Source organism: Cheilinus undulatus, linkage group 12, assembly GCF_018320785.1.
Source record: "Cheilinus undulatus linkage group 12, ASM1832078v1, whole genome shotgun sequence".
In the NCBI taxonomy this organism is placed as follows: Eukaryota; Metazoa; Chordata; class Actinopteri; order Labriformes; family Labridae; genus Cheilinus; species Cheilinus undulatus.
This window is the reverse complement of record NC_054876.1, coordinates 37,237,625-37,264,533: the sequence shown is the minus strand read 5'-3', so window position 1 is coordinate 37,264,533 and position 26,909 is coordinate 37,237,625. Positions and strand designations below refer to the sequence as shown.

Here is a 26,909-nt window from a genome sequence, read left to right as displayed (position 1 = left end):
CACTCCGCCCCCTCCCTCCGCGTGCAACCGAAGGACATCCCACAAACTCACTGCTCCGCTCAGGAAAGTAAACAACTGCTAGTTCCTTGATACCTTTTTGGTGCTTTCTAATATGTAAAATAACGGATAGAATGTGTCAACATAAGGGTCAACATTTTAAAATGTGACTTGCTTTCAAGTGTATTAAAATTACGAACGTAGTTGCTCATTTCTCATGGAAAACGGTTGGAGGGTTGACAGTTAAAGTTGATATTTAAACGTAAATAAAAATATGGAAAGCCAGGAAGCGAAATTGACGTTTTAGGGATTTAACGAGGTAGATGACGTTTCTGTTTCTTTCTTAGTGTTAATCTTTGAGTTTTAACGGTAAAGTTACTCGATAACGTGTTGCTGTTTGTGCCCCGTTGTCTGACGTTGATGGAGAGGGGCTGTGTCCCTTAAAGGCGTAGACCGCCCCATCACATGTTCAAAAGACCGGCCAGTATCCGAAGATATTTAACATAGCTCCCAAATGTTCCCCATTACAGTCTCAAAACTGTACACTACTCTACGGGATGTTATTGTTTTGGAGGGGGGACAATTTGATTCACAACACACTTTGTTTTTCAGAGGCACTCTGTTGCATCTCCGTTGCATCAGTGGTCCACGTTCAGAACGATTGGCTGCCCGTGCATACACTGCTCTGTTTTCATTGGTTGGAATCGACTCCATGTGAATTCTGATTGGTGGATGGTAGGTAAGGGAAAGCGTCACTGTGTTGTTATATTTTTTTTCCTCTGCACTGCAGACTGTGCACATGTTTGAGGTAAACAAACCGGGCGTGGATGTTATTACTGCAGCTTTTTGGGCGGAAAAGCACAGACTTTTATGTCGCAAACTCATTCATGTGTTGTCAGAAAAGAACAGCGTGTGGCAGTCAAGTCCGTGGAGAAAAGCGCGTTTAATTTAATATTTTAGTAGAACGAATGAGAGGGAATGACACACAGTAATGCAGTCTAGACATGGACACACATACAGACACATAAGCAGCCTTCTTTTCTCCCGAGTGTACCAATGGTAATTTTTGGATTGCATTATTAGAAAAAAATAGAATGAATTTTATTTTTTTTTTACCAACGTTAATATATTGCTCTTATTACCTTCCTTTTGATTAAATGATGCTTTTGATGGCATGATTCTCTAGCAATATTGTTGTAACACTCAATAAAGCTTATTAAATTTCTCTTAAATCTGATAGCAGCTATTACTAGACAAATAATTGAAGTTTAAGGGGGATATTTAGGGTAATATTTTTGAAAATACAGTATAATTTAAAAATTAAAAGTGTAATTATTCCATAAAATATTGTCATTTTATACCTCTGTTGATCTACACAGGGACTTTAAATCATGGCTTTTTCACTTAGACACTTTCCACAATCAAATTAGTCTACTTTTATTACTATCATTAATGATTATGTGATAAATTAAGCTTTGTTTTTCCTCCTTTCAGCAAATCCTGACAGTGAATGTGCTTTTCTCCTGTTGCTATAGTAATAGCGGACACTGCCCCCTATTTTAGACTTGTTTTCTGGTTGCTGTTGCCATGGGATTTGCATCTCTCTCTCTCTTTCACCATCTCCCTCTCTCTCTCTCTCACCATACCTGCTGTTTTCCTTCCATCTCACCTCTGTTTGCGCACCCCTCCCTCTCCAAACAGTGCCTACATCTCATTTGCTGAGTTGCGTCTCTGTGTGACATTTTAAATGTTGCCAGAATCAATTGGCTTACTTCCAGTTCTGCTGGATTTGCATATTGACGGGACACTGGTGCGTAGCCTGTAATAGATTTGTCTACAGAGCAGCATGTCTGCGTATTGACTGAGACCCCAAATACCTCCAACTTTAATTGATTACAGATGATCACACTCTCAAAGATGGCTAGAGCAGTTGTTCTCACACAAAGGAAGATGCCCTTTGACTGGAAGTAATTTACAGAAAGTGGATTTGTAATTTAGATTGACACTGATGTACACAAGTCCACCTGAGTCATTTAAAGGGACAGTCCCTTTTTCTTTTTTAGCAACGGTATTCAGCAAAATGCCCACTGAGTAATATCTGTCATATGAGTAAACCTTTGAGAGATTTTTAGAAAGGAAACCTGATGCAATCTAGATAAATGTAGTTGTAATGGAGACCAGATTGAGATAGTAGAAGCTGGTGAAGTTGGAAGGTCTCCCAGGAAATCGCTGACAGCTCTCCCTGCCGGTATTAATTGGTCCACAGAGGGCTTCCTATTTGTGCAAGAGAAATCCAAGGTGCTTCTCATGAAAAGACTTCACTCCACTATCATGAAGCTACAATTCCCTTTGCTATTATTAAGGAAAAAGATGTACTTATTACACAGCAAAGCACCTTCAACTCTCTATCTTGCTTTAGGTAGTCCAATGTGCTTAGAGCAAACTCTAAATTTTCCAAATTCTTCATAGAACAAAAGCAAAGTTAACACCTTGCATAAGAGTGAGAAAGCAGCATAACTTCTGCCAACTGGACTTTGGATTTACTGGAGATGTTTATTATCATTCCCTAAGCGCTACAAGGCTGTCCATCAGTTGACATCCAAATGATTGTCTGAATATTGTGTACGAGCCGAGAAGTCAGAAAAGTCAATGCTGCATGCCAAGTGCACGTATGGCACGTTAGTGAGGGTTTCACCATCATTTCATCATCATCTCTCTCAGAATTTATTGTCCTCAACTTTTGCCCCTCTTTGAACATACGATGAAAACATGGAATTCAGTTACGACTTGTGAATGGGAGTCTCTCAGAGGGGATTTGGGGATGTTTTTGTGTGTGTTCAGCCTACAAATCACACTCGTTTGTTTCCATGTTTGGCAGGAAAACTGATAATCAAGCCTCCTTAAAAGTGGCAAGTGTAATTTAATTTCCAATCATGAATGTTATCAAGGCTATTTGCATTCAGACATGACAGAGATGAGGCAGTCAGTCACAGGGTTGTGTTTATTTACGACTCCTCAAGGACTCCATGGTAAATTAGAGGTGCTTGATGTAAAGGACGACAGCTCCTGTTTCATTCTCCTGTGGGATGTCACAGCTCTTAGTGGAGCTCGTTTAACTTGTTCTGACTGACAACATCAGAGCAAGGCTGGCAAAGCTCATCGGCCTGACGTGATACAAAATCCATAATGTAAAAGTTTGATTCATATAATAAGCTTGAAAAATTTGGTGCACGTTATTGAGGATGAAACATTGAAAGGACAGTTAGCTGCAACAAATGCAACAGGAAATGCATATTGTAAAACATCAATGACAGTGAAGATATTTAAACTTTAACTTTCTGTTCATGCATCATTTAAAATTTTAGCTCCTTAGAGAATTCCCCAAAGATTCTTTGGTGTCATTCACAGCTCTCAGACTGTCATACAGTCTTGCAGAGCCTTTTAAACCCTCAGAGCCTGAGCGTCTGTCACCTCTGAGTTTTACAGGGATATCCATTCATCCAGTATGCTTCCCGCTTTACTTAACTGTCACTCAGCTCCATTTTATTTGGATGCTGGTCTTTGAATTAATCTAAGTGAATTTTCCAGCTCTAATAAACAAAAACAGCTAAATTCCCTGTGAGTCATCATCAGTCTATTTTCATCCATTTGTAATAAGATGAACAGGATAGGGTCTTTTCTGTTAAGAAGCCATTCTGAGAGGTTTTATAATTATTCATCTATTGATTTTATTCCTTTATTCACAAGCAAAGAAGAGGACAAACAGAGATCTGTGGTCAAGGCCATGCTGCAGCAGCTGTGACTTCATTTAAAGTCACATTCACAGATGAATGAATCTCCTTTTAATAAGGCAGAAGATCAGGTACAGCAGCAAGCTTCAGCACAAACTCTTCAGCCTCCTGCAGCAGTCTCAATTTAGTCGACTAAAGCTATAACTCAAAATGTTGGTTGACTACCTTTTACATGAGGAAGACCAGTCTAAGACTAGCTAAAAATAAGTACTTGATGATAAAAACTGATGAAAAGCAACCTGAGTTTTTCATCATAGCGACTAACTGTTAGTGCTGGACTGTTGGACATTTAAAATACACGATTGTTTTTCCACTGTGAGCCAGTGTGAATCAGTAAAAACAAGAGCATTCAAAGTATGTCAGTACTTTGTTCAGTGTATGTTAAAGTAATTATGGTTTTGATAGTGCAATAATATGATTCCTTTACATTTAGATTTGTTGACAATATGGTTTATGGAATAAGTTCAATGAAAATATCTGCTGTGGTTAACAGTAAAGACTAAAATATAAGAACTTTTTATTCACTTAACTGGACTAAAATATTTCTTTTATTGACTAAATCTAGACTAAATGTTCTGAGAGTGAAAATAACTAAAATGTGATGAAAACAAAAAGGTAATCTAATCTAAAGGTTAAGACTAAAGAAAATTCAAAATAGCCGCCAAATTTAACACTGTCCTGCAGAAACAGGAATTTTAAAGTGAATCCTGCATATATCAAGACATACTGACCACCTTATACAGATTATCAATTTATCTAATAAGGTCGCTCTGGATGGTGATTTCAGACGGCTGCATCTTTCTGATTGTACTCACCTTGGTCTGGGGAGCAGAAACATATTCATTTTTGTCCTCTATGCTAAAACTTCACCCAGGCTAAAGGTAGAAAGATTTTTAGGATGACACTCCATAGGAAAGAAAGTGGGGAGAAGAACTATGCAACCCTTTGAAATCACTATACAAAGTACACTGCACAGTGACAGTCGACGTGAATTTATTTTATGAATTTTTGAAATTTGGTTCGTTTCTTTGCCAGGTCAAGTGTGGGAGCTGGTTTGGCATTTTGCTACATCAGCCTTGGTCCTGGACCGGCCCGGCCTCCTCATGGGGCATCTCATCATTCCAGGTATCTTCCTAGGTGACGCCTCCATGATGCATGTGGCTGCCCCTGATGTCCCGTCCATCGGCACTGGGTCCTGAGCACCCAGTATGCAGTGAGCTGGATCAGGCTTGGGAAAATGCACCAGGTACCCATAGAAGCATAACTGCTACTCCCATGTCCAGCAGCTGACCCTTCCCATCCTTTTTCTCCTGAGCAGTTTGGCATTAGATGCATTGCCTTACCAACAATGTCCAGAAATGTATCAAAGGGAAGTCCTAATTTTTTTGTACAGCATAAATAAAAAGGTACTAATGTTAACCTGATAAAGTCTTAATATACAGGGTTCCTTTCATGATTGAGGGATCAGAGAGCGCAGCAAGCTCTGCTCCTCTCATTCATGCAGAAACAGGATCTTCAGGTAACCATACAAAGTAATATTTGCTCATAATACAATGAGACAGCCTTGTTAAATTCACTTCACTTACAATGGTGGGGTGGGGGGGTCTTTTGTGGTGGCATTTTTGTTTCTTACTGTTTTCAATCTGATGTTTCTAAGATACAAATTTTTGGGGAATTCCTGTTAAAATGAGAAATTTCCCAATCAAACTTATGAACTTATTCATGGTTAGAACATGGTTAACAAGAGCCTGAACATGTCAACGTATAGACTTTCACATCATTTAACACTTTGAATCTTATAGCTTTGTACGTGTAACAACATGCAGTTGCGAAGGATGCCATGATGAACAATACAAGATATTACACCTCTTCATAAAGATACTATCAGACTCTGCTGAAGAAGTGATGGGAATTACAGCTCTTTTTAGTGATCCGGGTCATTTGGCTCAGTGAGAGGAGCCAGCTCTTCATTTGGGTACCAGTTAGCTTCTTTGACCTGCCAAATTTAGCAATGTTATGACAAATTATTGATACTTGTGCTGGTATTTTACTCCAATTATGCTTAATTTATTAATTAATGAATTGAACATTGTGTAATTGTTTTCGAAAAATCACTGTCCCTGAAAATACAGTGCAGGTGAATTAAATCTTCTCTGGCTGAGCTGTATGAGAAACCAGGTATAAAACAATGTTACTCTATCAATCCCATGTCCCTAATGCATTGTGTGCCTGTCATGGAGCAATGTGGAGAAAGGTTAATCTCTTCTAATCAATGAAATAACACATAAACACACACACAAATATATAATAATAATAAGAAGAAGAATACAAAACAGCTCTCAAAGGGATCCAAATCTTATCGTTCGCGTAAAAGAGTCGGCTCTTTGTACTTGCTCGTTCATGAACCGCACATCACTGCGCTGAAGAGTGTAACACTCACTCACTTCACACTCAGAGATCGTGGCAGACCCTCCACACAAGTGTGTAAGGAGAGACTGAACTTTATTTGGTGTCCATTTTTTCACCCTGTGGTGACATCTTATCTCTTTACTGATAACCCAAAGAGTGTTAAGTGCTCACCAAAGACTGAACTCACTTTAATGTTAAACTTTGGCTGTGGCCAACAAAACATCTAGCTAGATAAGATGAATGAATACATGGGGGCCTACATTTCAAACAGAGGATTATAGAAACTAAGAGTCAGACTTCATTTCTTCTTGATTTTGTGACTCTTTTTGCATGTGTATACTTCTGTTTAAAAGTGATTAATACAGCTCAGAGGGCAACAGAGGTTAAGTGCTAATGAGAATTCATTCACTTATATTGATCTATTAGCTATATGCATGTCATGCTAGTAATACATTCAAAGACCCTGTAAAGTGAAATCCAAAGTATTTATTGTTTTAACACTCTAGATATGTTAGAATATGGTTGCTGTAAACATGTGAAAACACTGAGATCTAAATGTGACTGAAGTTTGGATTGAAACCAGTTTTTCACCTCTTTCCTGGCTTGGTTTAAGTTGGGTGGGGCCAATATGTGGGCTCATGATGTCACAGGGGAATGACCCCACCCCACTAACACTACAATATAAAATCACTGAACAGTTCATCTCATTACAGTCTATTATTAGCTGATTTCACTACTCTTATTGAAAGTTAACAGTCAGTTAAATGCTGTTTTTCTGTTCATTGTGAGGTAAATTTGTCAAATCTATCAGCCATAGTGGTCTATGGATCATTTAAAGTATCATTTGAGAGATTTGAGCCAGAAAACGGACTTAGTCTCTTCTTCTAAGGTCAACAAAAGTCAAGAGGCAGGCTAATGGTGTGACTGCTTTCCTCAAACCTAGAGATATTTTATTTCACTGAAATTTGACCTGGGGGTTCATAACATAATAAATAACTTCAAATGAGTTTGTACATCTTTGTTTCATTTTTCCTGAAAAATCCTGACTGCCCCTTGCATCTAATAACCACAGAATCATTCAACAAAATGGCTCTATCTCAGAACTACAAGGCATCAGATCAGATGCTCACTATCACTGGATTCAGAATAACATAAAGCTCCTGTACCTTCTTTGTAGATCTCTTGATTTCATTTCTTTTGGTGCCCCCTTGTGGACAAAGTAAGACCTCACATCTTTTCTAATTTTTTTGTACAGGTTTTTAGTAGTGTTATTCTATTTTGTATCTTACAGATTATCATTGGGCTTTTGCTTTTATTTGGACAGGCTAGTTTGAGGTAGACAGAAAATGTAGGAGAGAGATTGGAAGAGAGGGAATGATGTGGACTAAGAGGCATCAGGATCAGGGATTGAACCTGTGACCATTGCAACAAGGACTGTAGCCTCTGTGCATGAGGCACCTGCTCTACTAACTGAGCTAAACCCATTGACTGTACAATAGGCGGACTCAAACAGTTCTTGAGGCCAATTCGCAGTTTCTTCCATAATGAAATCACGGTCTCAACATAACTTTAGATCAACCTAACAGCCCGCCCACTAAACTCCACTTCCTGTCAGCTAGCTAGCTAGCATTCTGGTTGACAGAAATGTAGCTTCTACCTGTTGAGCTATCTGTCAATCAAATGAGATGCACCAATCAGTCCACAGTGAGGTTTTCCTAAACATTATCTACTCTAAACCATTGTGGTACAAAAAAATTCACCCCCCTACAGGGAGAGGACATGAAGACATTAGCTAATGAGACACACGTTTGTTTTTTTGAACCAGGCTGTAAACCAGTTTATTTGTAGTGTATAAATCGGATTTTTAACAGGTGGTCAGACGGGACTTTCGGTGTTCCTGCAGCAGCCTCAAGTGAACGCTCGCTTTATTGCAATTTTTTGCACTTCCATATTAGCTTCATTTTTTGAGAGAGTTATTCTTAATTTAAAAAATTCCATCTGCTTTATTTAAAGAAAAGCACATCACTCATTAGTGATCTTTATAATAAAAATAGTTACACTTGTCGTCATTAATTAGCCGTTGATTATCATGCTAATTAGTAGCATACTAACTGCTCATTAGTCATTAGGATTAGGATTCATCTTGGACCAATAAACCGTTAACTTAGGGTTTTCAATAACATCCTTATTACTGCAAATAAATATCTAATTCGGAAGTTGTATCACATTCACCACGATCTTAATATGCTTGAATATATGGCTCTTTTTAGGTAGTATTACCACACGAATAGTTCTTCATTAATTACTCTGAATATATTATGGTTGATGTGAAACAATTTCATAATTTGTCATTAAATGCACTAATTAGGAGGTGACTAAGGGTAAACCCTTAGTTAAAAACCTATTATCCTTGTATTATGGTCTTGTAGAATAAGGTACTAATAAGCTCTTAATAATGACTAATAAGAGTGTTAGTTTGCTGCTAATAAGCACGATAAGCAGGTAACTGATGGTGAGGATTCTACCTTAAATGTGTTACCATTAACATCTCTGTTAAGGGATTAACTGTTAAGACGCCTAAGAGACATTGCCCACAACTGAATATGAATAACCAGCAAAAAAAAGTTTCAATATATACATCAGGAAAAACAAACTAATGCTTACTTATTTCCTATTTTTCCATTTTGTTTTCAAAAAGGCCACATTTGTACACTTATTTAGTTTTATGCAGTGACATACATTTCCAGTTTCATGAGCAAAGTTTGCTTATGAAGTTTCCTCCTGCAGATAAACATTCTGTGGGATTATTTTGGAGGAATGTGTTAATAGGTAGTGTGATCACCTAAAAACATTATCTGACATACATTAATCTACACTGGATTGATAGAACTGAACTATCAGCATACAGTTACACCATTTTTCTGCTCTGCAGTGACACTGAAAACATCTTCATTTTAAAAACCACCATCAGTTCAATAAAAAGAGTAATGTCTCACACTAGGGTGCAGTTGTAGTGTTAACAATCAGTATTTTTGTTGGCCTCATTAGGTCAGCGAGCTGCGCTTTACTTATTCTCCCCTCTGGATATTTTTCACCCATCATTGTTGTGCTTGGCATGAAGTCTGAAAAACATGTTTCTTTTATTGTAATTTAATGAAGTGTATGTATCATATGTGCCCTGTTTGGAATTAACAACTGTCATTTTAGCTTCAAAGAGCGTGAAGATGATCTGTTCAAAGCGTTAAACAGCAAGACTGGAAGTTTCTCTTGTGCATCAGATGTGTTTAGTGAAAGCTTCTTTCATCTTCTATATCTGTGCGTGTGGGCATGTTCGGGGCTGGGCAGCCAAATTTTCCCTTTAATCTCCTAAATTGCTGTGGATATGAAGACTTATAAATTACAAATGTCTGCACTGAAGCTGTATGAAGGATGTAAAAGAGGAAGTGTTTGACAGGCGATGATACAAACTCACCCTCGCAGCAGAGAGATATCTCTATTTCATCAGAATATTTGAGGTTGTTTTCAGACGAGGTTAATATCCCCCATTAATATTGACAAAACACATGTGAGACCAGTGCTAATTCACAGCTCGACGCTCTTATTTTGTGCTTTAAAGGCCTCGGGGAAAGGCCCGTGAAAGTAAAGCTCATTAATATTTCACTAACAATAAGGCTGGGTGTCACTCACGCTCATCACAGCAGTAATGAGCTCACACCGGCCTCTTAAAGATCTGTTTATTATTCAGACGGCTGCAGCGCAGACTTTAAAGATAGTGAGTGTGGCACCATGAGTAGAAATCTCTCCCAAGGTCAGAGCAACACAGACGATTGGAATGAAAACTGCAATCGAACCTTTACCTGTTAGGAGCTGAATTGAATGTTCGTTTTAATAAATATCACTGAACACGACATGTTTTTGACTTCAGACTGGGGAGAATTAAAAATTAACCTTTCAAACGACGAGGCTAATCTGTTCCTGTCAGAGGCAACGTGTGTTTCTGTGATTACCTGCATGTCTGTTAAATATTCCAGTGATCCCTGCTGTAAATTAATAACATTCCCAGTCATATTTTATCATCTCTCAGCACATGTCTCAAAAGATACAGGGTGTAAATAGATATTTCCATGATACATGAACATGTTTATAGGGACTTTTAGAGATGTTTCTACATGATTTTGAATTTCTCTATGTTGAATCATACACGTTAAGTTGCATGTAATTTCCCTCCATGTTGTTTTTATTCCTTGTGGTCGACAGTAGCGCAGAGTGAGCCATATAATTAATTACACTGTGCTGCATATAAATACATGTGAATGATTTTTATTCTTCCTGAACATGCAGTCAGAGCTAATTAGCCAATTAAGTAATTCAACTACCTTGACTGTTCTTGTGTAAATAAAGAAGGGTCTTAAAGGGGACACCTATTGTGCGCTCACATTTAAATGTGGATGTTAGCAGCTCATTAGAGAATGAGATTATTAAAAGGGGGCTGATAATGAGCTCTAATTAAAGAACAAGAACATGTTTCTTCCTAGATCTTTTCACTTTAGTCAATTTATCAACAACAAAGAGACGCAAACCAGCATCTGCATCGTAGATTTTTATTTACTGCAGTGTAGTTGTACAATATCTGTAGGACTATAATCAACATTTTTTTGTTTTCTTCAATATCTTCATGTTAAATACATAAATGCTGCATTATTTTCTGAATAAAAAGTTCTTATAATAACATATAAAGTAATATTAACATTTATATATTGTAAAAATCTGACAAAAGATTATATAAAGTTTTTTTGGCATCAAGTAGTTTTCTCTTGATAGGAAGCTTTAAAATTGCTTAGAATTCTTCTTTACATATTTTCAAACTTTTTTTTAGCATTGTAAAATATTAAGGTGTTATTTTTCTTTAGCAAACCTGAAGGAAAAATTAAAAATGTATCAAAAGGTGAAAAAAGGCATCTGTTAGAGAGATTACTGCACGCACACGCCAGCTTCATGGGCAGAAACAGTTTGAGCTGAAGTGTAAAATCTTCATTGTACTCCTTCTTTTATATAAAATGTATATTAAAATGTTAACATGAAATTTTCTATAGAATGTGTTTGATAAAAAGCCATCTGCCGGTTGCTCAAGCTATTTTCCTTCTCATAGTTGCAGAACGATAATAAAACTCTTACAAATGTACCTGTTACTAAAGCCCTCATTTGCCCAGAGGCATCAGGCTTTTATGAGAGCTCTCATCTTTTCAAGCATTTATCTGTCCGTCAAACGCCATCAGGCTTCGGCTCAAGCTCCGTCAGGGAGCAGTTCAGGTGAGCTCTCAGGTGTCTGGGTGCTCGCTCAGTCCCCGCATCCATCTGTCACCCGATGGTCCCTCAGCTCATGAACTGTGTGTATCCCTCAGCTCCCGTTACTATGACATCCATCCAGATCCTCATGGCCTCCGGGGAAGGGGCCACCATGTAGTAGAGGCGGTCGTGGGTTTTCACACAGAAGGTCAAAGACGGGTTTGGGCTCTGGAGGACCACAGAGAGAAAAGAGGCAGTAAGGAGTCAGGAGTGCACCCTGCACCTGTTGAATCTTTTACATCTGAGACCAGAGACACAGAATATAGAGCAGTGTATCAAAACACTTAAAACTTAATTTGTTTGAAAGACAGTTTATAACTAGTGCTGTCATTCAATTAAACAAGATAATCTTAAATAATTATAGGCTTTGCAATTAATTGCAAGTGAACTAATCCCATATGTTGATAATATGAGAAAGATTGTCTTACTGGTAGATTTAATCATAATCTTAACAAAACAATCAGAAAGGATGTGCTTCTGTAAGCTTTTGAAACTGAGGAAGTGGAGACCACAGGGCAAGATTGTCCACTTACTAGTCAATCTCAGATGGTGCTAATCTGTAGAATATGGATTTTATCCATGAAATCATACAAACCAAGAGCACGGAGAATTTTTACATGTCTTCCACTGAAGTTAAAAAGCAACTTTAGTGGGTTGTGTGATGGTATCAGAGTGCAATTAATCAGCATACATTTTTAATCACATTTTTTACCCTTGTGATCAATCAATTGAAATTAATCGGAAATTTAGAGAGCACTGTTTATAATTTATTTCAGAAGCTGTAATATCAGTGCAAATTATGTAAATTCAATACACGATATTCAATTAAATTCCTTGTGATATAGTGGCAATTCTCTGGTAATCTGGTGGTATTTTACTTTAACCCTAACCCTTGTAATATTGTAGCGATTCACTGGTAATTAGGTGGTACTTTCCCCATTAACATTTTTGGAACTAAGATGATAATTTCCTATATAAGCTGTTTGATAATTCCAAGGTAATTTCTTTAGTTTTGGCCCACTAAATTAAAGTGAGTCCTTCCTTAAAAAATTCCAAGTAGTTTTTAGGGTTACGTTTTGGCTTAGGGTAAAATACCATCTAATAATCATAGAACTGCCACAATACTATAAGGAATTACTTAACAGTAAATACTAGGCAAATACATCCTTAATATTTTCATATTTCAGAGTAATTACATGGAAAAATGTCAACTTATTGCCAGGTAATTTCCATCTTATTCTTAAGCAATTACTAGATAATTAACAATTATTACTATTAAATTACTGTTATTATGGCTCACTTAAAGTGTTACTAAAATGAGTTTATATACTAGTATATATCAACAAAAAGGGAGGCATTTTCATTATTAATTGTATTAGATTACTGTGTAAAATTGTCCTGACATCTAATGTTTTTCAAATTTTTCACAAAGTTTATAGAAAGCTCATTGAGAAGGCTTTAAAATAAGTATACATACTATTCAAATTAAACTTTGAATAAGTTTTTGAGGACTCAATAGTTAGTCAGCGTTTAAGATCTTTATCCAACATGATGTCTGTCAAAATCAATATCCATAAAACATGGTAAAAACATGAAAAATTATAATCTTTATATATGAATTTAGATGTAACTCTAGTCTTTAAATATACATTTTAAAAATACATCTCAAACAGCTCCCAAATAGCTTCACTAAGTATGTTAAAAAAGAAGATGAACTTCTAAGCTGTGAACTACGTACAAGAGTAAGAGAGTGTTGGTTACCTTTGTGGCACTGCGTAGGTGATCGTAATAAACCTCTTCAATCGCCTGAAAGTAAATGAGTCCTTTCAGTTTGGTCTCATGCTTGTCTGAAAGAAGAAAAAGAAAAAAGAAACATATTAAGGCACGTTACATTATGTCTTCTACTGATGCAAGACCTCTGTCAGCCCCAGCACTACAATCAGCCATGTGGGGATACAGTTTAATGTTTGTTTTCAGTCAAATCATAAAAGACTTCTCTCAAACTGCTATTTCTTGATGTTTAGGGACACAAGATCACTGTGGAGAATTTATGCTGATAGATGGTCAAAAATAGCAACTTTACAGGATACTGCCTATTTTTTTCCTTAAGGAACAAACACTATAAGGGTTTAAAGTTTTATCTCTACAGATAGGTTTTCTTAAACACTGTTTTCATAAACAGATTAAAAACTAGATGTGAAATAACTGATGGTGCTCAAAGAGATGAAACCTTCATTTAAGGAAAAATTCAGTCTTAAATATGGTTTTAAGGTTAGACTGATTTAATGAAGTACCCACATGAAAGGTCATTTTTCTTAGAAAGTTCTGGAAACAAATACACAAATACATTACAGATATGACAAAAGACATTTTTAATATTTCTTCCAGACTATATGTTGTCAATATGCCTGCCCAATGTGAAAGCTGTGATGGGGCAGAACTGATTCAGATTTTCATGATGTTTGATAGACAGATTTTATTAAAGAGCTGGAGGAAAAGAAAAGCATCTTCATATAGGGAGTGGCTCATATAATTTGGAACTTTTCAGACTCACAGATGGGCAATACAAATAATAATATAAATGGGGAAAATACCAGATATCCATTTCTAAGGATTAATATAATTTAAAAGCTGCTAATGAAACTCCAACGCATTTTATGAATCTTTAAGTGCCACTGATGTTCTCTTATGTATGCTCTCTAAGTTAAATGAATGATATTCTATAATGCTGATGTCATGTTATCATGGATTCATGTGCCTATCATACTGTATAATCATGTTCTGTTAATGTTAGATGAACTGTGTTTTTCTGGCAAAATACTGCAAAGATAGTAACAACTGAAATGGACAAATGGACTGGGCAAAACATAACCTTACAGGTAGAATGCACAAAATAAAAAAAATGACACAATCTGGTTCGCAGATGGCCTAGTGGGTAAGGCTCGCCCCATGTACATGACGTCCCACGTTCAAGTCTAGGTTGTGGCTCCTTTCCCACATGTCTCTCATCCCTGTTTCCAATAATCCACTGTCCTTTATAAATAAAAGCACAAAATGCTTTATATAAAATATAAATATCTTAGGGAAAAAAGACATTTTCAACTTACTTGGGTGCATGTCTACATGACCCCCTTTTTTTAAATGATTGTTTTCTTTTTTCTAAGTCTATGTATTTGTTTTTGTGCATGCTTAAAGCTGTATTGTTACAAGCTTTTCAGATATTTGATTGTAAAAAATGTTTAAAAAAATGAAATAAAAATTGTCAATCATGAAAAAGAAAATTTCGATACATTAACATAATTTAACAGAAAAAAACCTAGGCTACTTGAGATGCAGCATCATGATTTCAGGGTCACAACAGGAATCACATTTACAGTGTGACCAAGTTTAAGCAACTTGATTGTTTTTAACTTTTAAAGATGCAGAGACTATTTTAGATGCTTTTACTTCATCACAGCTGGATTATTGAACAGCCTTTTAACTGTTTTTAACCAGAAATCCCTGAACAGGCTACAGATGGTGCATAACAGGCATAAGCACATTAATCCTGTTTTAGCGTTTTAGCCAGTACATTTTGGGATTGATTTAAAAATTTCATTGATCACTTTTAAAGCACTCAGTAGTCTTTGCTCCAGTAATATCATGGACCTTCTAACTCCCTAATCTCCTGCACATTAAGATCCTTTGGCAAAGGTTGTGTGTTTGTACAAGAAGCTTGGCTGAAAACTAAGGGGGACAGATCTATGGAGTGACCTGCCTGAGGAAATCGGGTCAGCTGACTGTGTGCTTTCTTTTAAGTTACTTTTCAGAACATATCTTCAACAGAGGGCTTTTTTCTGACTTTATAGAGGGGGTGGAATACTATGTGTCATTACAGTATCTGCTTTTACTTATGTTTTGTATCTTATCAGTTTTTAATGCTCTAAGCATGGAATTTGCTGATTCTGATCCAATCTGCTGCACTTTGTAATGTCTGTTTTGAAAAGTGCTTAAGAAATAAAGATTTATTACACAAACTAATGAAGAAATGCAAAAAGAAATCGTTATCAAGCTGCAGACTGACAAAAGAAAAACAGACATATTTGGAAAAATAAAGCACTACAACCACAAGATGGCAAAATTTGCCTGTTATATTAAAATAACAGTGTAAGCAGGTCCAAGTATGAGGTTTAAATACTGTATTCCATTGTTTACTGATTTGGTTTATTTCTGGTTTGTGATTTCGTAACAGATTTTAATAGCACTACTTTTTATTTCTTTTTTCTGTCTTTATCTAATTGAACTATAACTTTTTCATTCACCCCTGTCAGCTTCCTTGTTTTGGTCTTTTATTTTCTGACCCTGTGCTGTCAGTTTCTAATATGATTTTCCATCTGTTGTTCCTCTATGATGCACTCTGCGTTGCCTGCTTTTATGTATGAAAGGTGCTTTATAAATAAAAAGAGCTCCCACTCTTTTCTGGAGACCATTTTCAAGGAAATTTTCAGCAACAACTGAGCTAGTATGACAGGAATGCATCATACCCATACAACAATGTGCTATGATTCAAAAAGTCTGTGGCTATAAGTATGCTTAGAGATGATGATGAACTGATCATAGATATAATAGGACATAATATTGTAAAGGTAAGTACATTACAATAATGATTTGGGCATTCATAACCTTGTTTTTTCTCCTAATTTCTCTAAAATCCCCTCTTGCTGTTGTTCTTTTGACTTGCCTTGTGTTAATACTCTGTATTCCCTCAGTTTATAGAAAATTCTGTGGGCTCGGACTGTGTGACATCAGTCTTGATTTAGCCCTTTTAGATGACAATGTAATATGTTTTAGTAAGCTGTGATGCAAAACTAGGAGAATGATTCAATAATTTTCCAGGACAGGACTAGATTTTAAAGGACATTTTGCTTTTTCTCTCATTTTTCATGTGTTTTCTACTGCTGAGAAATTTTTATTTATTTATTTTTCTATTTTCCTGTTTTTCCAGGATGAGTGTGACCCCTGAAAAAATGAGGGGAGTAAAATTAGATGGGTATAGTAACAAGAAAGGCTAACAGTAAGTCCGTGGCTATTTGCTATTTAAATTGCATAATTTTATAAGCAGATCCTATTGTAATAACAGTTGATGTTTTAGTTTTACTTTTGTTATGTGTCTGCTTGAGCTCATGAGATATCCTTATAGATAAATGCTGTCTTGATCTCTTTAGTAGGAAAAGAACATCATATAATTTCCCTGTGTGTCTAAAAGTCAGTAGATAAAAACATAAGGATAAGAGGAATGGATGAGGATTTTTGGTGACAAGCTTAAACTGATTTGTCTGTTTTTGGTTTTTAAGTTTCAATTAAAGTATTTTGAGTGAAACAGAAGAAGAGAAATTTGAATGAAGACAGAAACAAACCAAAAAACAGCTGTAGAGTGAAAAAAGATGTCACTTTTTTCCACACTAACACATAATAACCCATGAATAGGTATGAGGGGCGTTGTATCACAGTATAAGTTAATTACAGGAGCGAGTCTATTTCCAGCGATGCCTGCAGTCTTTAAATCCTATTAATCTGACTTGTTTTCTTCACTCGTACTTCATGAATTGTCTCTGTGTTTTTCAGCCTTATTCCTGCCGGCGAGGTTCACTTTTTCTTCTTCATCTTAAAAGAAATGCCTCCTTTTTATTCTGTTTCTCTGATTTGATCTTACAGCATAAGATTTCCCCTAAAGCAGGTCGGGCCGGCTGTCCAGTCGCTGCTCTTTATCCAGAGTATCTTTAAAGTTAGGAGTTTGTAGTTTTGTGCGAGGATGAAGCTATTTGGACACGGAAAGGTTCCTCTAGTTTTGGCATATTTGTGAAGCAGACTTTATCATGTATAAAGTAATTTTTCTTCCTATAGGATCAGCTTCTGTATTCCACTCCTGTCCAAATAAACACTGGTCTTTCTGTCTTCTTCATTCGCACTGAAGCGCTCATCTGAAAAACAAACATCCAGCAACAATTAAAGGCGATCTTTTGAAACACGCCTGACACTTTCTCCTGCTTCCCCCTTCTCCAAAAGTCAAATCTGCTTAGTAATGAGATAAATGTTTTTGAAATGTGAGTTTCGTTTTATTAGTCACGAACAAGCCAGGAGCTAGCCTCCTCCCCAAGAAAAACACATCCAGAGAAAGTATTGCATCTTATTTCATCACCATCATCACCATCATCTTCGTCAGGAGTAAGAGGGTGAAAAGGCTAGGGGAGTGAGAGGAGAGAGAGCAGAAAAGAGAAGAGGGGCGACAGTAATGAAAATATCCCCCCCATCCTATTTTTTGAACTGGATTGTAAAAATAATGTCGCCAAAACACGCTCGTGAATTATTCAGAAAACTAACTGTGCTCATTTCACATTCAGGGGACAGTCTGATATCCGTGAATTACAAACTGACTTCAGTTTTAACACACAAGAACAGGGAGGAAGATTCCACTTGGTGCAGCTTTAATTAGTGTTTGGTTCCACGTGAACAAACGCTGTCTGGGATCGAAGACAGGGTTTCACTGGAAAAACAGCAAAGTGAAGTACTGCTGTCGGCTCAACTGAATAAATCAGGTCTGGGCCTCGCGTACGACGAGAACTTTTCACAGAAAGTTGAAGAGAAGACAAGAATTTCCACTGAGTAGACTCTGGAAAAGACCAGAAACTTCAGCAGGACGAGCCGAGCAGAACTTGAACACAAATCATCCTTTATATAAAAGTTCTTTGACGTAGAGCTGTCATTCCCCTGTGCTGTGAATTTGGGTTCCTACAGAGGGTATTAACTAGTCTGTGAGAGAGGCTTTAACCTTAAGGCCTCAAAGGCATGAGGGAGTGAGGAAACTCGCTGAGAAAAGGGGTTCTTTAAGAGTTTTGACAAATTTGCTCACAATAAAATGGAATTAGAAAGAAATCCTCAAGCTGGGAAAATGTTTTTTTGACTTGTAAGATAAGATATAAGACAGAAAAGTGTTGTCTGAGCTATAGCAGCTTTATTAATGTTGTATAGACCTTTTACATCTGATGTCACAATATCTGTCTCACTCTACTCCAGCTGGTATAAGAGACATGCAACTGACTGGCGGCCAATGCTAAATAAATACTCTGGAATTACCTCCTCATTGACATACAACTTCCAAACTCACTGTGGAAATTATTTTATCCTTTTTTTTAATTCCTTTTTATGCATTTTTGGTTGTATTTTTATTTTAAGTGAGGTTTATTCTGGTTGTATTTATAGACAAATTTGTTTAGACTTGTTTAGACAAGTACCATATAAATATGTTTTTTTGTTATTATCATCATTGTTATAAGTATTTTCTTTTCTTTATTTTTATTTTTACTTCATTAGCCTGAGGTGTTTGATTCATACTGTACAAGCTTTACCCAGAATTTCATGCTGACTGTTTTTGTCATTACTGGGCTTTGCATTTTTTGCTTAATTATCATGGGTTGCAATATCTTTGGTCCAGTGTGTCCTCAACTAGGAATGCCAGGTGTGATAAAGCTATTTCATCCTTTTATACCCAACACTTTCAGAAAAGCCTAACTTGGTAATTCCTTAAAAATGCAACACTTTTCCTTCCTCTCCCTAAGAGAGCCTGAGGAGAAGTTAAAAGTGAAGATTTTTCCTCTTCAGTATCAGTGTAATGTTCCCCTGACTCACAGCATTTAAAAATAAGTACAAACTTTACTTTTCTGTTCAAATGTAGTCACTTTTATCCCCTCAGCACACATTAGACTTGAGTGTATGGAAACATCAAATAAATCCTTACCCAGCTAAGGTGACAGCTGAGCTGAAGCTACAAACCACAGCACCAGCACATGGGAAAAAATTCCCTTCAAAACTTCCTAATGCCAGCTAATTTTGTTTCAGTTTTAATGGGTGTAACTGAGTAATCTCAAATGGAAGAGATATAAAGTGATTTAGCCTTCCTAAATTGAACAAAAAACTACAGAAATAAATGTGCCTGAAACTGAAGTGTGAACCCACTGTGTTTATGTCACTGTGTCCTCACCAACATAGTAAGAGAAGTTCCTCTTGAGGCGGTCAAAAACGAACCAGCGTTTCTTCCATGATTTGATCTTGCCACCCATCTTCACCAGGTGGCCTTTGCACATCTTCTCTGTGATGATGACAAAGGGACAGGTGTCTATGCTGTGGCCCGATGACTCCACATGGGAACGCAGGTCAAACTCCTCCTTCCGGTTTGGCAGATAGCGAGTCATGGGACGAGCCTGGGAAGAAAATGTTTGATTTTGTATTACTGCAGTGACCAAGTGTTTAGAGGATGAAAGTCAGTAATTGAGCTGTTCGAAGCTGTTTTTGGAGCCATGTTAAGCTTTTTAAAAGCTTTCCAGATGTCCAGACTGCAAGAACATTTGGCAACTCTGGTTGATGGACCAAGAAATACTGCTTAATGAAGCTAAAATGACAAACAACAGCAAGACACATTAGTTGGGTTAGCAGATTGTTGCTAAAAAGTAGGTGCTGCAAAGTTAACATGCAAAGGAGAATAGATATGGCACAACTGCTTTTCTAAGATATATTCTTAACTCTTCAGCATCTCTTAAGCTAACAGCTGAGTAAACGTCACAGAAAACTATGCCTCTGAATAACTCCTGTGGGCAGGCAATATAACTAAGTTAGCTATTGAAAGAGCCAGGACTATGAAGATAAACAATAGTTACATTTTCACAGCACACACAAAATGGAATGCCACATGTTGATGAGATATTAGTGCACTGAATTAAACCACATGTTGGAACCAAAATTTACTCTCCAATTTTGCTTGCTTGCTTTTTTTTGTTTTTTTTCTCTTGCATGTAATACTGAAACTAAACATCAGGTAGAACCTCAGTTTGCAATGTGCATGGAAGCAAAGCACCAGGTGACTGAAGCAAGGTCTGTTAATGAAGGCAAAAATATTATGATCATTCAGTGTGCCTCATGTGATAGTTAGTTTGAATCAGATTTATCCGTTCATGTTGTATTCTAGTTTTAGATTAATGGTCTATTGTTTGTTGGAAACTTTAAACAAATAGATGGTCATATCTAAAGTGAAAAGGCATATTGGACATTCTATATTTTTCATTTAATACAGAGTAATGCAAGCTCAGCTCCTGGGGAAACATCTGTTTTGATCTGTTACAAACCAATCAATGTACAAGGGTTGTACTGAGCTGTATAAGCCCTAACCACTGTCTGGTATTGATAAAACAGCTTGCAAAGAAGAGAGAGTGAAACAAAACTGCAAAGTAGTCTTAAGCCTGGTACACACTACAAGACAATCATGCCAACTATGGGTCAGAATCCCCCCTACTGACGAAGTCAGCAAATGCCTGTTCTGATGGTTCTAAAGATTATCTGGCCAGATTTTCCTGCAGTGTGAGGGGTTTAAGAGTGTTTTACTCTCCCCAATCTGCTCAAAAGGCAATCCAGGCCACTCCAGTATAGGATTTTTGCATGTCTTAAAACCCTTCTGTTTCAGCCCTGCTCAGAACGAGCCATTTCTTTGTCTGTGGCTTTAAATGTTAATGAGCTGTCTGACTCCACCCCTGAACCACGCCCCTCTCAGGAAATGGATGCAGCCCTCCTGATGTTACAAACACTTCTATCCAAAGTTAAGGACCTGGCTTGGATTTAAACCATCAACTTCCCAGATCAAAGTCGGCACGGTAATGCACTGAGATATCCAGCATCTCTGCTGACAAATGAGAGGTAGATCAGGAGAGGAGGGTGGAAATTCCTTCCAAGCGGGGAGGGCCAACCAAACCTGGGGGTGGTGCTTACTCCCCACATGAGGTCATGAGGGGGAAATCTGAGAACGGCTTGTTTCAGCACACATTTTCTGAAAGGTGGAGAAAGAGAGGGTGGAAGGGAATGGGTTTTTCTGGTATTTGATGGGATTGTGGATAGGCCAATGGCACATATTTTAGTTAGAAAAGCCTGAAAAAGTGATTTTTGCATATGTCCCCTTTAAAAGAGCTCAGAATTGTTGATCAGATAATAAAGGTACAGACACAAAATAGAAGAATCCAATTTTCCTGCAAGCAGGAGTTAAAACTAACTATTTAGAACAAAGGCGAAGAAGAATTTCTTCTTCTATGGCAAATTTTCGGCACATTTGACTGGTGGGACAATGCTGCGCATGTCAGAGCAGTTTTTTTCAGATCAAATTTGCATGAACATGCACATCTGAATCGGATTGCATCTTTTAGTTTTAATGTGAACAGAGAAGTTCAAATCTCTTATCAGAATAAATTGAACCAGACTGTGAAAATAATGCTCATGTGACTGTGAGCTAATGAGCTAAATAAAACTTAAAGTCTCCTACAAGGCAATGAGCACTGGAGTGAACATGGAACTCCTTTTGATAGTGTTAGTCATTATGGGAGAACTTTTGAATTACAAAAATGGACACTGTACAAGTGCTTTTGAAATATAAAATAATAGGAATAATGGTCTAAAAAAGAAATCTAGAGCTTTTACAGTTAATCCAGTTTTTCTGGGCCTGTAACTTTGCAGTCCGTTCTTGTGCAGGGCTCTAGTGATGGTCTTCTTTGAGACTACAATTCCTGACTTGGCTAAGTGCTTCACAAGTGTCTGGCTGTTGTTCTGGGGTCTTTAGACACATCTCTTACTTGTTTTCTTTTCAGAGTCTTTTAAATCTTCCTCTTCCTACCTCTGCCAGGCTTATTCTCAACTGTGTGGCTCTCTTTAAATTTCTTGATGATACTTCTCCCTCCAGTTCTTGACACTTGGAAACACTGTGATAACACTGTTTATCCTTCTTCTGCTTAGTGAGCATCAACAATTCTTTTGCTTAAGTCAAAAGCTGAATTTTTTATAGGGGTACAAATAATTTCGTCCTCATCTGTAGAACCAACATGTCTGTGAAATTTTGACAGTGTGAAAGAGTTTGCCTCTGGTTAGTGAGCCTCTCCTACGCACCTGTCTAATGAAATATATGTAGTTTTTTTAAGTTCCATTGATTTTGATTCTATTTATCATTAAAATATCAGACTGTGTTGTTTTAAACCGTTTTAAAGAGTGAGTAATCACAGTAGTCAGGTAATTAAATTAACAGTCAAAATTGAAGCTTTAATTATGTTTTCATTATAGTTGGGTGCTCCCTCCTACTCATTTTCTCTGTTCCCCTCTGAAACCCTCCACCCTCCCCTCTGCGCTCTCCTCATTCTCTCCCCTTCCCTGACAATCTTTGATCTCCCCGTACACCCAGCCTCTCTTTAGTGTCTCGCCTCTCATCTTCTCCCCCAAGTCTACCGTCCCCTCCCTCCCTCCCTCCCTCCTCTATCTTCTTCCCGTCGCCCGTCTCCTCCTGCTGCTCCACTGACCTGGGAGAAGTGTTTCTCTCTCATCTTCACCTCCTCCTCCACCAGTCTCTGCCTGTGGGCCGTCTCATCCAGAAGCCTCCTCTCGGCCTCCTCTCGCCTCCTCCGCTCCTCCTCCAACATCTGCCGCCGAGCCTGCACCTCTCTCTCCTGGGAGCGTCGGGAAAGGAGACGGAGGAGCAGATGGGGAGAAGAGAGGGAAAAATAACAGTGGGGAGAAAAGGGAGACAGGGACAATATGTAAATGGAAGGCAAATATTGCAATACAAAGTACGAGACTGACAGAAGAGGCACCGGAGAATTCAAGTCCCAATCCAGGGTTTTGTAAAATATATCCTTTTAGTCTGTGTATAGATGAAGAAGCTTTGCTGATGTAAAATGATCCTTTGCAGCTTTCAGACACTTACATTCAGAGCCCCTTTATTTCAACATGTAGCAATAACACAAGGTAAACAAACGACTTATTACTTCATTTCACTTTTACCGTGATTCACTGTGGTTTTTATCTGTTAAACAAGAGAAATCCCAGACTCCTCTGATATTACAAAGATATAGTTCAACAACTCTCCCATGAGGTGGTGTGTTTGGTGATGATATGATGTCACTATTTTACACAAAAAATTTAAAATTTAAATTTGACCCCAACCAAATCAACTTTAGTTTATAGCACATATAAAATGCCATTAAGTTAGGTTTTTTGCTCTTGTAGTGAAAATCAATTTATCTATTATTTGCAAACACTTAATCTCTTTAAATGGCTTTATCTCCCTGACCAAAAGCTTTTTTTCTGCTTCATTTTCACTCCTGCAATCACTATACTTTCATTAGCATTGCTCCTCTCTCATTTAGCATTGCTGTTTTGTTGTCTTTGTTGGTCGTTTAAATTATTTGTTCTTTAGGCATGTTATGTACCTATTTTTTTCTCTTCTTCTGGTCAAGGGTAACAATATTAAATTTCACTGTATGTATGTTACTGTTAAGAGGCGCAACATGATTTTCCTTTGGTTCATTGAACTGAGAATATTCTGGGTATCTAACTACTTGACCCCCTTATGAAAATTTATTTTTCTTTAAGTATAACCTAGGTGCTGTTAAACAGAGGAGGGGATTTTAACACAGCTTTTCCAAAAATTCTAGTTTTATTCCAAATGCTAACATTATTTTACTTTGCACACATAAACAAAATTATTTCACAAAAGAGAAAAACTGACCTTTCTTTTGAGCCATAGCACAAACCACTGTAGTGCAATGATGTGCATTAACTTTGGAATGCTAAAAGCTTATAAAATCAAGTTCAAACTGAGGATATCTTCTGATTTACACAGTATAAAAACTTCAGTCGTGGTTTGAGCTGTCACTGGAGAAAGCATCATAGCAAAAACAAAAAAAAAATCAGTTTAGACCTGAGAAAAATAATTGCTGATGCTCACAAATCAGGAGAAGGAAATACAAAGGTTATCACAGTGTTTCCAAGTGTCAAGAACTGGAGGGAGAAGTATTATCAAGAAATTCAATTAGAGTCACGCAGTATAGAATAAGCCTGGCAGAGGTAGGAAGAGAAAGCTTTCAAAGACAATGGAAAGAAAACTGGACTGCAGCTGGACCCCAGAAGAACTGCCAAGACACTAGTGAATGACTTAATAAAGTCAGAAATTGTAGTCCTGCACAGAAGTGGACCCAAAGGTTGCAGACCAAGAAAAATCAACTTCTGCAGAAGAGACACCTTCAAGCCAGAATGAAGTATGCTAAGGACAACCTGGAAAAAGACTCAGCATACTGGAAGCATGTGCTTTAGTCAGATGACTCAAAGTCCTCAAAGTGAAACACAATGGTATTATGCTGCAATGATTCTTCAGTGAACTGGGAATCTTGTAAAGGTGGAAGGAATCATGAAGAAAGACGGATATGTGAAGATTTTGAAAGAAAACCTGAAGCTGTCAGCAGCAAAACTGGGTCTGAGTGGTCACTTTGTCTTCCAACTCAACAACAACCTCTTCTTTTGGTGAAGAACTACCTTCAGAAGACCAAAGTGAACATTACTGACTGGCCCTGACTTTAATCCCAATTAGAATCTGTGGGGTTAACTGAAGACCAAGGTCCATACCAGAAGACCATCAAATCTGAAGGAGCTTGAGGGATTGGCCAAAGAAGAATGGGCTGGGATTCCTCAGGAGACATATCTGAGACTTGATAAAAACTACAACTAATGACTACAGCCTATTATCCAGAAAAAAGGAGATAAAACTCACTATTAGCATCAGGGGGGTAATACTTCAGATCCTTGTAAGTTATGCTTTTTTTAAGAAATAATTTTGTTTCTGTGTGCAAAGTAAAATAATGCAAACATCCAAAATAAAACAAGAATGTTTGGAAAACCTGTGAAAAAATCCATTGCTCTTAAAATAAATACTTAAAGTAAAGGAAAGTTTCATGGGGGGTGGGGGGTATAAACCATATAAACCTGTCCCGAGTCTGCCCTGTGGCTCCTTTTACATGTCATCATATCTATCTTTCCCCCATTTCTGCCTCTATTCAATCGTATCTTCACAAAAAAGCCCAAAACCTAACCTTAAAAAATGTAATTTACTCAAACAGTACTCCAGAGGTGAATCAATAACTTTAGGTTTAATTCTTGAACTAAGGCTGGAATTCACATTAAACTTTATTTTTGATTTATTAGGACGTGATTAGTCTTTTCTTTCAAATTGTTCAGACTGCATGTAAAAAAAGGGTTTAAAGAAATCCCTCTACAATACAGCCGCAAAGACATGAATACCTTATTCTTATGATATAAGAACAACCACATGTTATAAATTTTACATATAGCAGAAAAACAGAAAGTCTCCCCACATTAAAGGTTCTACTATTTAATGTTTTCTTTATGTTTTTGCTTGACAATGACTGAAAGTCTAAAAGGAGGCAATGATTTATTTTCCAACAGTTAACAAATTCATGAAATATCCGTGGCAACTTTAATAGACCTAAAACTGAATTTAAGGATGAAGATTAAAAAATGATGTGATGATTCTGGCAATAACAGATGTCTAGCTCTATGTGAGGACTTATCTAACATTAAAAAGGCTCAGTCAATTCTGGATGAACAGAAACACCCGCTGCTAAAGGAGTCCTTGATGCTCACATATGGTTTCTGGCACACAAGACGAACAGACAAAAAAAAACAATCTTTTCTACCACCAGCCAATCGCTATTGAAACAGTCGCCTTTGTCTGCTATTTATTTACTGGCATTTCCCTTTAATCAAACCAGAGTTCTATCTGATTGTTTAATTCTACTGTTTGGATGGTTACTGTGTGGTGCTGCTGCCTGTAAAAGAACATGATGAATTCTACTAAACTCTAAATTACTGGAAGACACAAACTCAGGGTATAAGTGGAAAATCTGACATGAAATTTCTCACTTTTTAAGACCTTTTTAAAGATTCTCTCTATATATTTTAAGACCCCATTGAATCTTTCATTTCTAACAGTTACATGGATGGTACAGCTATGTGCATGTTTTGAGCAAAATGTGGATTAAATGTGGCAACATAGCTAAGAAAATGCAGATAGTGATTGTTATTATAGTATACAAATAAAGCTTTCTTTAAGATGCTAGCAGTGCTAACATTTATAGAGTCTGTGCTAGTATTACACTAAGCAAAAGCTGCTTTTTCTTAGCAAAATCCTGTAAAATGTTAACAAGCATTGGCCCAAGTGTTAACTCAAACACCTTTTCCCCCAACTGCTTATAGAAAACTTACATTTGCCTGTCAATTACTTGCACACATCATTCAATCACACAACCCCTTAGAATTTTGGGTAAAATGGATCAAAAATGCTTATCCAGGAATACCCAAATTTAAATTGAATGCTGTGTTTGAAACATTTTGAACACAAGCACAAACAAGGTGTCTTTAGAAAGTTAATACTCTCAAGTTTCTTCCAAAACTGTCAGACTCACTGAAGGTGCTACTGTTGTTCAGTAATACAACAAAAAACAAAAACAAAATAGC

General features: G+C 37.1%; 1 protein-coding gene across 9 annotated transcripts in view; it reads right to left on the bottom strand.

The window, feature by feature from the left end:
* Positions 1-10,784: 10,784 nt before the first annotated feature.
* Positions 10,785-26,909, bottom strand: part of phldb1a (pleckstrin homology-like domain, family B, member 1a) — a 56,137-nt gene continuing 40,012 nt past the window's right edge. For all 9 annotated transcript variants that reach the window (XM_041800625.1, XM_041800624.1, XM_041800628.1 and 6 more), the window contains 4 exons: positions 22,901-23,047; positions 19,561-19,780; positions 13,305-13,390; positions 10,785-11,711 (listed from right to left, as the gene is read on the bottom strand). In XM_041800625.1, the coding sequence (XP_041656559.1) occupies positions 11,571-11,711; positions 13,305-13,390; positions 19,561-19,780; positions 22,901-23,047 (594 nt within the window). In that variant the 3' untranslated portion in view covers positions 10,785-11,570. The remainder of the gene's footprint in view (positions 11,712-13,304; positions 13,391-19,560; positions 19,781-22,900; positions 23,048-26,909) is intronic.